We start from the raw sequence: 12,138 nt of genomic DNA on the forward strand, positions 1-12,138 counted from the left end.
CTTCATGTAAGCTATGTGAGCAGAAAAAGGAAACCTTTTTGATCTTGGACATGGGCCGGCGCTTTCATTAAGCAAGATTCACAGTAAAAGTGAAAGCAGAGATCCAATTTCTAGTTGCCGATGATAAATAGTGTTTGAAATCAAGCATATATGAATTGTAAGTCTACATTAACTTCAGATAGATGAGTAAAGTATCAGTAAAAGCCTTTCTCTTCTATATACAGTAATCATATACATGCACCAGTTGCACAATTATGGGGGCTATACAATATTATGCTGAATTTAAAAGTACAGTGTGCAAACAACTACAGTAATGTTCTGCAGTATGTTTGCTTATATACTGGAAGTGACTACAAGCAAAGGTTTTACAATAGTTTCCTTGTGTGGTCACATCCCACAGTTCACAAAAAGTTTAAGGTTACTAAATTAAAACAGTGAAACAATAACAGTATTGAAACACCTGCAGTACAGTGGTTTATGAGCTTATCTAAATAGTATGAAATATTGTGTTTGAGGATGTTCTGTACTGGTTAGAGCCTACCCAGGTTTCATAATCACAAATAATTATTGCTGCTGAACTTAGCTCTCTTCTTATTTAGAAAAATAGAAGTGTGACACCAGATAAAGACCAAGTAGTGCATCAAGCCTGCCCTTCTTTCTAGCATTTGGGGGTGTGCTGCTTTTTTTTACGTTTATGCCAAACATGTTTAAATTATTTTTAATTTTTTTGTTAATCTATTGAGAATAATCATATTAACGTAGCTATGATATAATGAAACTATGTAAATAGTACAATAATATTTTGTGGATTCCAATTTTGACTTTATTCAGTAAAGAATTCTAGCTCTTAAAAGCACTAATCCATAGCAAACACGTTAGAATTAGAACTAACAGTCCATCATATGATCATCCTGATTGGTCACACTAAAGAATTAAAACTCAGATTAATGCTATATGCTAAGATTCTGCTATACTGATAGTAGTGATTAGCAGGCATGATAGATTTTACTGTAAAGGAAACATATAGTGGTTTGTACAGATGTATTTATTTTAGGTAAATATCAAATATTTCAACTTAGTCATAGAAGTGTCTTATAGTAGTGACTGTTTCAGTCAAAATTTCAAATCAGACAGACCAGCCTAAAAAGGGTGCCAGTTTTTGCTACTCTGTCTTGTTTGCTATAGCATAAAGCTCTGAGAATCCTTTATTACAGATTAAACATGTATTAAAAACTCATCAACTTCGAACAATTAAAGTTAAATGAAATCATTATAGCTTCCCTTTAAAGTCCAGACTACTTTTTCTTAGTTTCACAATGCATATTTATCCTTTTTAGTTACATGCTTTAATCGTTATTATTGTGCCCTGAATTTTAGAAGATTTAAATTCTGCAACTAGATACCCAATACAGTTATTTATAAATGAATAAAGAAAAACAAGACTGACAAACTTTTCTTTTCTTTAATACTGTATAGAGCTGTGCCCATCATACATTTAATACTGTATACCTAAACATGCATATACAAGCTGTATATCATCTGTAACTGTGACACAAATCTTTACCAGGTATTGACCATGTGAATCATTTGCATTGAGAGTCCACATGTTTAACAGACAGTTCACGCGTAGTCATAAGCTATACTGATCAGAAAACATTGCAACAAACACAAGTACTTAAAACAGCAAGTCGAAGTTCAGATAATACACAATGGGGAGAACAAGCTGCAAATACACCTAAAAAATTTGTTTTTCAGATTTTTTTTTCTTTTCTGTGACTAGCACCATCTGTACACAAGAAAATATGAACATAAATGTTTGGATATTAAAGATTTAAAAGGCACTTAGTCTCACTGGATTCTTCTCCTTTGTACAGTACTTCTGAAGGTCCTTCTTTCTTCATACTCCACTGCTCCGAGGAAAAGTTTAGTTTTGCTACCAGTCCTTATATACAAAAATTAACCTTTAAAGTTTCTCAAAGTGCTCTCTTCAATGTTCTACTTGTCCTTAACTTTTTATTAAAAAAAAAACCAAAAACATTTGCGAATGTGCTCAGCCTCACCAAAAACTCCTTCTTGACCCCTCTTTACACATTCTCCGTCAAATTTCAACATGACATTGTCCACCTGAAGTCTTGTATTCCAAAGTCTTTGGGTGTTTTGGAAGGGTGAAAATAATTATGGGACAAGTTTCTTTAATTGCATTTATTTTTTAACTTCAGTTCTACCATCCAGTTTTACCGGCGTCTTGAAGTAATATCAAAACAGGTGATCATCATGAGATGAGCTTTGCAGAAGTTGACTCTGTTTTCCAAACGTTCTGTCACACATTCCAGTGCCTCTAAATATTCTATGGAGTCCACTTCATAGGTTTGTTCCAAATCAACTGAACAAAAAAAAAAGTGTGTGTTAAAAAAACAACAAACATGTACTTGATTTGTTGACTTCAAAAAATATATTTTATAGAGGAAACGTATTATTGGTCAATTATTGAAAACAAAGACCATAAAGGGTCCAAGGCAAGAATGGCCAGAGGTATCAGCAATCTGAGAATGAATTATGTACACAAAACTGTACTGATTTATCCACATATAGGTATCTACTAAGAATACATTTTTAATCCTCATCATTAGTAAATATCAATCTGAATGATGAAGGCTAAAAATATATTTATTCCTGTTTTACCACCAGTGTGACCCAAGGGTGCATTACATAATTTTAAACTGTATCTATAGGCAAAACTTTTTTTATTTTATATAAAGAAGAATAAAAATAGAACCCCTGTTATTTGCTATCTGTATTGCCACTGGGGGGGGGGGGGATTCACGCTCTGTATTTGTGGTTCAGTGACCATTATTGGCTAGAAAGAAAGTTAGAAAATACAAAGGGCCAGATTCACAAAAGAGATACGACGGCGTATCTCCTGATACGCCGTCGTATCTCTGAGATACGATTGTCGTATCTATGCGATTGATTCATAGAATCAGGTTACGCATAGATAGCCCTAAGATCCGACGGTGTAAGTCACTTACACCTGTCGGAACTTAGGGCTATCTATGCAAGGCCTGCAATTCTAGGCCGGCCGCTAGGTGGTGATTATATTGCGATCGGCGTAGAATATGCGAATGACTAGTTACGCCGATTCACGAACGTCCGCTTTGCCCATCGCTGTAAATTTACGTTGTTTCCGTAGAAATACGCCGCGTAAAACTAAAGCTGCCCTCTAGGTGGTCTAGCCAATGTTAAGTATGGCCGTTGTTCCCGCGTCAAAATTTGACCTCGTTTGCGTAAGTCATCCGTGAATGGCGCTGGACGCCATTTACGTTAACGTCGAAACCAATGACGTCCTTGCGACGTCATTTAGCGCAATGCACGTCGGGAAATTTTAGAGACGGAGCATGCGCAGTACGTTCGGCGTGGGAACGCGCCTAATTTAAATGGTCCCCGCCCCATTTGAATTAGGCGGGCTTGCGCCGGGCGGATTTACGCTACGCTGCCGCAAGTTTACAGGCAAGTGCTTTGTAAATCAAGCACTTACGCTGAAAACTTGCGGCGGTGTAACGTAAATGTAATACGTTACGCCGCCGCAGCGTAGGGCGATTCTACGTGAATCTGGCCCAAAATGTCTAGTGCAAGAGGGGTGGTGAAGTTATCCTATTAGGACACCTGTTCTTGTGACAGGAAGGGAATTTGCTTCACTTGTACAGGTTTCCTCTCACATTCTGCTGCATCTCTGGGACAGGAAGTGAAGAGAAATATCCTCAAAAGGACAGACAGCAAAAAATTTAATTATAGGGGTTTTATTCTTTCCTTACTCTATCCAAAACAAAAAAATTGTTTGGGCTATACATACACTGCTATATTTTGCTTTGCTAAAGGGTCGTTTGCACTTCACAACTAAAAGAAGCAACTGAATGAACCATTGGCTTCTGATCCCATCTGCCTAATGCAAGGTAAATATTTATTACCTACACTTCACCACTTGTGCAACAGCGGGATATCACAAAAAATGTACATGCAAATATTTGTTTTTATGTTGAATTATGAGGAATACAGCCTATAGTTATAAATGCGTGCTATTAAGTACTTAACGATTCCCTGAAAATCTGGAAGCTTTGCCTTGTTTTGTTATTAATTGATTTACCTGGAGGCACTCTTTGAGCTTCTAATGCCAATCATGTTGTTTTCATGTTCTCCATAAATACAATGGGCTAGATTCACGTAGACTTTACATCGGCGTATCTATTGATACGCCGCGTAAGTTGAAAGATACGCTGCCGTATCTATGCTTGCTATTCATGGAGCTAGATACGACTGAATTTCTGCTTCCTCCGACCGACGTAAGTCTTAGTACGCCATCGTATCTAGGGTGCATATTTACGCTGGCCGCTAGGGGGCGCTTCCGTAGATTTACGCGTAGAATATGTAAATGACCTAGATACGCCAATTCACGAACGTACTTGCGCCCGCTACGCCGTTTACGTAAGGCTTACGTCCGGCGTAAAGTTATCCCTGCTATATGAGGCGCTGCCAATGTTAAGGTATGGATGTCGGAACAGCCGTCGAATTTTACGTTGTTTACGTAAGTGGTACGTGAATGGGGCTGTGCGTAGGTTACGTTTACGTCGAAAGCATTGAGCCGACGTTTCTTAGGGAGTATTTGCAACGTGATTCTGAGCATGCACGCGCATGCGCCGTAAGAACGCCCATTCATTTACATGGGGTCACGGCTAATTTAAATGAGGCATGCCCCCTACCTGCCTATTTTGAATTAGGCAGCCTTACGCCGGCCTATTTACACTACGCCGGCGCAACGTACGGCGCGGGATCTTTGAGAATACGGTTCTGGGCTCACTGTTTTGAGATGCGCTACGCCGGCCAAAAGAAGCACCGACCTCTATGAATCTAGCTCAGTATCTCTATCTATCCAAACTGCTAGAGTCATAGTTATTGAAACAATTATATAAACAATTATATAAAAAATTAAATGTTCTTACATTCACTGAGCCATTTATTAGGATCCAGCATCAGGTATTGTTTTGTGGTCTCCAGTTCCTTCATAAGCCACTCGTATTTCGCCTTGACCTCTGCGATTCTCTGTTGGCGGTGTTCTAAGATCTTGAGCTTTGAACTACATCTTGCAACCATCTAACAGGAAAAAAAAAAAAAAACATTGCTCTTAAAAATTAAAGTTTTGTACTTGCCTAAAAATAATTTTCTTGGAAGTTTATTAAGGGACAACGGATTCAGAGACAGGAGGATTTTGACACTGGTGAACAAAAAAGTGACCAGCCTGGTATAGCTCCTTCAATTTCTAGCATGCCTCAGTTTTCTAAAAAGCAATGCTGAGACCAAGAGCATAAACACAGAGGTTTAGGGCCTGTCTCTCAATAAACTTTCAAGAAAAGGGTTTTACAGCGGGTACAAAAATCTAGGCTCTGGGCTTGGCCTGGGTGTTGGGATTGGGGGGGTGTTCTGCAGCACAACATTTCAATCAAGGAGTTCTCCACATCTTAACTGACAAGAGACTCATACAGGAAACAAGAAGGGAGACATTCAGTAGGCCAATTACACAGTAATGCAAGGCTGTTGGCATGAACTCGTAAATACATTACAAATAGAAGATCAGTGTGGAGGAAAGCTGGATCTCTTCTAATGAGGTTTAATCCATTGTTCTAATGCATGATAGACTAACTTCATGGACATGGCAGATAGCAATGCAGGGCCTGACAGAGATGACAATATTTTGGAGAGAGCGGAATTGTTAAATACTGGCACATCCTCTACAGGAATTTTCAATGCTTTATTGAGATGAGATACTCCTGGATAACTTTTTGGGAACAGCCGATTTCAGTAAAAAAAAACATTCATCCACCTAGGACACTAGCAAAACACTGCACTGCTGGGGGTGGTTATACCAAGCTGGTCACTGTTTTTTATTTGCCAATGTCCAAATCCTCCTATAGGCGACAGTATAACCCAATTGTCTCTGAATCCTGAGTCCATAAATGAACGAGAAAGAAAATATATTATGGAAAATATACAGGTATACAATAAGTCCTACCCTTATTTCTACAAAGAAGAGACACTTTAACAATGTGCCCAATATAATCATATTAGAAATCTTAGACTAGAGAGGAAGATAGAAATTAAATCATATGTACGGGAAGATGCATCATCTGTCACTTTTGTACATCAAAATAGCATTCTAGTGTATGGTTACAACACTATAAATCCTGCCTAGTGTACATAGGCAACAAATAGTTATCTAGCGAAAAATGTATTATCTTGTTGCAAATAAGAAATTAAATAATATGTAACCCCAACATTTTCCTGATATGTGACTGTTGTACCATACACTTGTATGAAGAACTATAAACTATGCTGTTCTCTTTGTATTGCTTCCTTTGCGAGAAATACCCGGTGTTCCTGCCAGTCCTACTGCTTTCCTTTTAAAAACTGACTACACTAGGCATGAGAGCAAAGTATGGTAATTTCTCTAGCGGTGCTGGAAACTCAGTGTACTCTCCTCCAACGCTCACATGGCTCCACTGCACAGCTATTCAATGTGAAGATCAGTGTACTGCTGCTTCTCCCCCACCAGTACTCTAAACTACCTATGCAGTTGAGAACAGAGGGTATGTGATTACTTATAAAAAAGGGAAAACATGTATTTATAATTTTTTTATATGTTTACACAAATGTTTTGCCTTTCATTTCTATTTTAAACTGAATGGGTTGTTTTTCAAAGTGAGGGTTTACATAAACTTTAATCTAATGCTACTAAGCATTTACTTTAGCCGTAGCACACAAATATGCATCAAATTTTTCATAACTTCACAGCAAGAGACTCATCACTTGATAGCAAGAGACTCAATGCCAAAATTATTGAAAATGGAGCAATAATTACTTGATGGAAATATTATGTTAAAAAACATATTTTAACCCCTTTTCATGCCTGAGCGATTTGAAGCACCTTTCCAGAAGCGTGTTGATACTGAAAACCAAATAAACACGTTACTATATTGTGCCCAAGCACATCTGAGCGATGTGATGTCGTTGAACGCTCAGAAAAAGTAGAGGAGCTGCTTTGGGGAGTGATCCCGTGTTTTAGGCCCCAATATACCTTACTTGAAAATTTGTGTGCGTAACACACATTTTTCACTTTCCTAGTAAGCAGATTTGCTAAAATGGAAAGAGCATGATCATGTGTAAATCCAGGCATATACAGCACAGCCCTTAACGGTGAACTGAACTAAAAAAAGTGAAGATTTGCTAATACAGCCACCACATCTACGGCCTTTGGTATATTTAATTTCTATTTTTATGTTTAGATACGCTTTAAAGAAAATCTGTCCTCTAGTAAAGGGGGTTTGAATAAACAGAAGTTCACTAATAACATAAAGTAACATGTTTCCTATATCTGTTGGTATTCTCAATACTGGTACATTGTAAAACTGTACTCACCCTGCATATCACTATGTTAAATATATATCTGCAAAGTTCTGGCACAGAACAGCACCAACACAAATTATTTACCTTTAGAGCAAATATTGTATCTTTACACATACCAGTGTATTGCTGACAAGAAAGCACTTGTAGCCTAATGACTTACTACAAGCAGATGGTGGTGGAATTGTATTTGTTATTTAGTCACTGTTACTAGTGTTTCATTGCAACTCATTCTTGTGTGATAAAACAGTAACTGCTGCATAGAAGAATATAATATTGCTGGAAAATTCCTGTTATGGATGGTACAACTACCATCAGTAGTTGTACAACAGTATTGATTGTCAGCTTTATCTTCCTAAAGGCTTCCCCCTTTTTTTTAGCATTATGAAATGTATTTAGGTAGTGTTTAGGGATGGAAGTGTTAATCTAACACATAACTATGTTATTGGGTGTGCAATATTCCATTCTGAAAGTGTTACATGTACAGTAGTTCCAGCCTGGCACCATTTTTGCTGTTTAGTAACAATCCTCCTGATTGGAAAATCTAATACATGTAAATTGACGGAGAGGATGTTGTAGATGTAAAAGTTGGGGATTTCACCAAAGGACATTTCAAACAGTATACTTATACAGTATAGACTTATGCCTCGTACACATGACCGGTTTTCCCGGCAGGAAAACTGCCATGAGAGCTTTTGGCCGGGAATCCCGGCCATGATTATGCCCCATCGTAGTTTTTCCGACAGGAAAACTGCAGGGGAAAAAAAGAGAACGTGTTCTCTTTTTTCCTGCCGGGATTCCCAGCGATCTTTTTCCTGGCAATTTTGCTAAGGGAAAAACTGCGATGGAGCATACACACGGCTGGGATTCCCAGCCAAAGCTCTCACCGCAGTTTTCCCGACGGGAAAATCTCTCATGTGTACAGGGGGAAAGTTACCGAGCAGGTTCTCGATTTTCCCCTCGGGATTCCCGGTGGACTTTTTACCGCCGGGAATCCCGTACGTGTGTACTAGGCATTAGAGCATAAATGTATCCCCCTCCAATGTATACATTTTCCCAGATTCTCCTTTAATTAATAAAAAAAATGTACCTTGCAGTCTTCACCACGGCGCCGCTGGAGCCTCTCTACATCATCTATTTCGTACACCTTTATTTCAAATGGTTCTCCCAGGCCCCGCTGACCATTACATAAAGGACCATCTACCCAGCGCACTCCGGGGCTGTTGGCTGGTTTTCTAACCGGAGAGGTGGCATCAAGCGATAATGCTGGAATAAGTCGACGCCTCTGAGATCCTATTATGGAGGAAAATAATCAATTACTATTTTTTCAACCGATTGCTTGCATCATCTGCAGATATTTTTACTAAAACGAATAACCTAGAAAAAAGTTTTATATAGTTTGAGAGCATGTGAGCAAGTTGGTTAGCACTAGCAGCAGAATGGTTGAAGGATAACCAAATCCCAGAACAAAAACTGAATATATTGCTGCCTACCAGTCCTTGTGGTGGCTGCAATAATTTTCTTTTTCAGGCGAAGAATATTTTCAGCAAGTACAGGAAATACCTGTTGGTCTTGTTGAAATGCAGTATTCTTGTCACTTCCTGTGAGCTGAACTAGTAGCATAGTCATCCGCTCCATAGGGCAAGGGGGGTCAATTGACCCCCCCTGGAATCGTAAGAAGGTGTTGAATTGTTGTGGCTGAGAAGCTTCATACTGCACTCGCAGTGCTGACTAAACAGTATACTGAACTTTTCAGACGCTCCCTTGCTAACCCCTCCCATATAGGGAGTGTGGCCTGGGAAAATCTGCTTCAGCGGTGGGGCACTGTATGGAAAGATATTGTATTTCCATATGTCCCTCCTGCTGGGCGGGGGCTGAGGCTAGGAAGAGCTATGCACGGGTCTCATTTGTGTGTGGTGAGGTGAGGATGATGCTGCTGGCTCAGAGGACGCTGAGTGCAGGAGTGAAGAAAGTGTGATCTTGGGCATGAAACAGGGAAGGTAAGGATAAAGAAAGCAACATGCCCATGCATTCTACTCATGGCACCGTGTACTGTGCACTGTGTACATGGCACTACTGCACTGCCACCAACTCCTAATATTATAAATACTTCAAGTTGCTGCTCACCATCAAATGTGTTCCCACATTCCACAACTTAATATATAAAGATTAATGGTGTTGCACTACCCTTTAACCATGTGCAGAAACATATTTTAAATAAATTATATAAAAAAAGTGATAATTGAATACACAATCCCAGTGCAATAAATCTATAAATATAAAAATATTCTCCAAAATAATACCATATATGTTGAAATATTATAAATGAATTGCATAAAAAATGGAAATTGAATACACAATACCCATTCTGCAAATCTACTGATTAGAATATAACAATAAGTTGCTTTTAACCCCCACTAGCGGTCAAAGAAAGGGTTAAATGTGACACGTGTATCGCCGCTGCCGAGGCGCCCCCCCCCCCTGAAAAAAATTCAGCGGACGCCCATGACTAGTAGTGTTATTTTCCTTTTGTGAACTAATCATTTGCCTATTCCCATAACACACTTGAATACTATCTGCTATTCTATTTTATTTGCACTGACAGATAATTTTTCTATGACAAGTTTTCATAGATCTACCCCTTCCTCTGGGTCCAAGTAGAAAGCAAACATTAAGCTTTACCTTTTTTAATAAGCTCAGTGAACATTAACTTTGAGTAGTGAACAGTCTCATAACTCTGTGTTAAAGTGGGTTGCAGTGCGTTGCATAAAAATGCAAGCATGCTGTATTCTTACACAATGCACTACATCTCACTGCATGTCATAGAGTTAGATGAGGTGTCATTTTGTGATACTTTAATATATTTGTTTTTAAAAAGAGAGAATAAAAGAAAACACATTGTACTGCCCCTACACAAAATACAAAGGTGTGGACACATTCTGGCATATGGGCTGGTGTAAAAAGGCCTTTAGTAAATCAACCCCACTACATGCTCAAGCTGCATGTAAATTGACACCAGCCCTCTAAATTTCCACTCGCCTGTCCACATTAGCTGAGTGTAAATAAGCTGAGGGTGAGGGTGTAGACGCAAGGGGGTGGACGTCGCCGGTAGGCGGGGTGGCATGGGACTGGATTCTTCTCCCAGCTTCCTCCCCCTGTGACTCTCTTAGCAGGGCCTGGCATATAGCGGGAGTTGGCAAAGAACTAGATGAGGAGGGGCAGGGTGGGGGGGATAGGTAGGCGCTGCCAAAGATGACTTTTCCTATTACCAATCTGTAATTGGTTGCTATGACCACCTAGCAACCAATCACCAGCTCCCGCTCCCCTGTCCAGTGCTGTGCTCCGCTGTAAGTCCCTCTGCATCCTAACTCAGTGAAAATGTTATTTATCGGTTTTAATTTTTTTAATTCTATATTTAATATAGCATTAAAATATTTACTCAACAAGGCAGTAATAATGTGTACAGTGCCTATAGTATTATGTGTTATCCTTATTTTATCAGTCAGATCAATGAAATATGTTTCATGTTAATATTGTTAAAGTTGTTAATATTTATTTTTGTAACTTAATTCTGCATACAATATTTAACAGTGTAATCTCATGAGATAATTTACAAGGGCACGTTTAGGGGCAGGGCAGGGTAGAGATTGGGTCGGGCAACTGGTGTCAAGTAACTCTTAAGACCTGGCTAGTAGCTCAGGACTAAATATTTTGAGCACCTGCTTACAATATATGTTCTTATTTAAGAATTTTTTTTTACACATGAATTGAGTACTATCAAAAGATTTCAACCCACCAACACAAATTAAATGTAGGTCACATATCTCATATCAATGCAAATAGCTTCCATTCATTTAATGCTCATTACATTAAATTAAAATTTTTACTTATTAAAGTCAGAATGCTTTTCTTTCATTTCTGCAGGAACATTGCAATCTGCAGGCTATAGTACAATCAATATTACCCTCATTTATTTACAAATGAACAACTATTTCATTCATTGCATTTTAAATTTGATCAATCAATGGTAATGAACCAATTAAACTTGTATTATTAGTTTACTTTGTTGCCTTTGTAACTTTACTTATGGCAGAGCTTGAATGCTGTGTTTGCTAAACTAGTCTAAACTCTTGGAACAAAATATCCTATACTAGATATTGACATATATTTAAAAAATATATACTTTATTCTATTCTGTTTTTTTTGTTCCCTTTAAAATACTGATTAGGCATTAAATAAACTGTGCAGAAAAATACTAACGATATTTCTGAGCCCAAAAACTCAACAAAGCAAGAAATGACAAGACAAAGCACAAGGAAACAAGAGCTCCCCACGTCTTGTGGCTGTACTAAGTGGGAAGACTCCTAAAGTATATTTTTATGACACTGTGACTGACATGATCAGCATTACTTAGCTGAAAGATTGAATCAGTTCCCTATTTGTGAATTCCTTTTGGATTCCTCTCATCACTCCCTGATGTTTGTGGTTTACATGACAAACAATTGATAAGCTTAGCTAGAGAGACACAGGTAACAATGAAACAGTGTTTGGTATAATGCCACATAACAAGACAGAACTTGTCTCCTCGCAGAGAAGAAACATGAGCCACCACTGACTGTTACACGTGGGGGGCCAATATAAATTACTGGCTGCGTTTTAAAGTGCTTGAAAAGTGATATTATTCAAACG

The 12,138-nt window shown here is 38.5% G+C and overlaps 1 protein-coding gene across 1 annotated transcript in view; it reads right to left on the reverse strand.

The window, feature by feature from the left end:
- Positions 1–1,447: 1,447 nt before the first annotated feature.
- The window catches only part of KIF26B (kinesin family member 26B), a 472,460-nt gene continuing 461,769 nt past the window's right edge, over positions 1,448–12,138 (reverse strand). Inside the window, exons 13-15 of the mRNA XM_040351064.1 lie at positions 8,540–8,742; positions 4,995–5,145; positions 1,448–2,383 (exon numbers count right to left, since the gene is read on the reverse strand). Of these exons, the coding sequence (XP_040206998.1) occupies positions 2,235–2,383; positions 4,995–5,145; positions 8,540–8,742 (503 nt within the window). The 3' untranslated portion in view covers positions 1,448–2,234. The remainder of the gene's footprint in view (positions 2,384–4,994; positions 5,146–8,539; positions 8,743–12,138) is intronic.

Source organism: Rana temporaria, chromosome 4, assembly GCF_905171775.1.
Source record: "Rana temporaria chromosome 4, aRanTem1.1, whole genome shotgun sequence".
In the NCBI taxonomy this organism is placed as follows: Eukaryota; Metazoa; Chordata; class Amphibia; order Anura; family Ranidae; genus Rana; species Rana temporaria.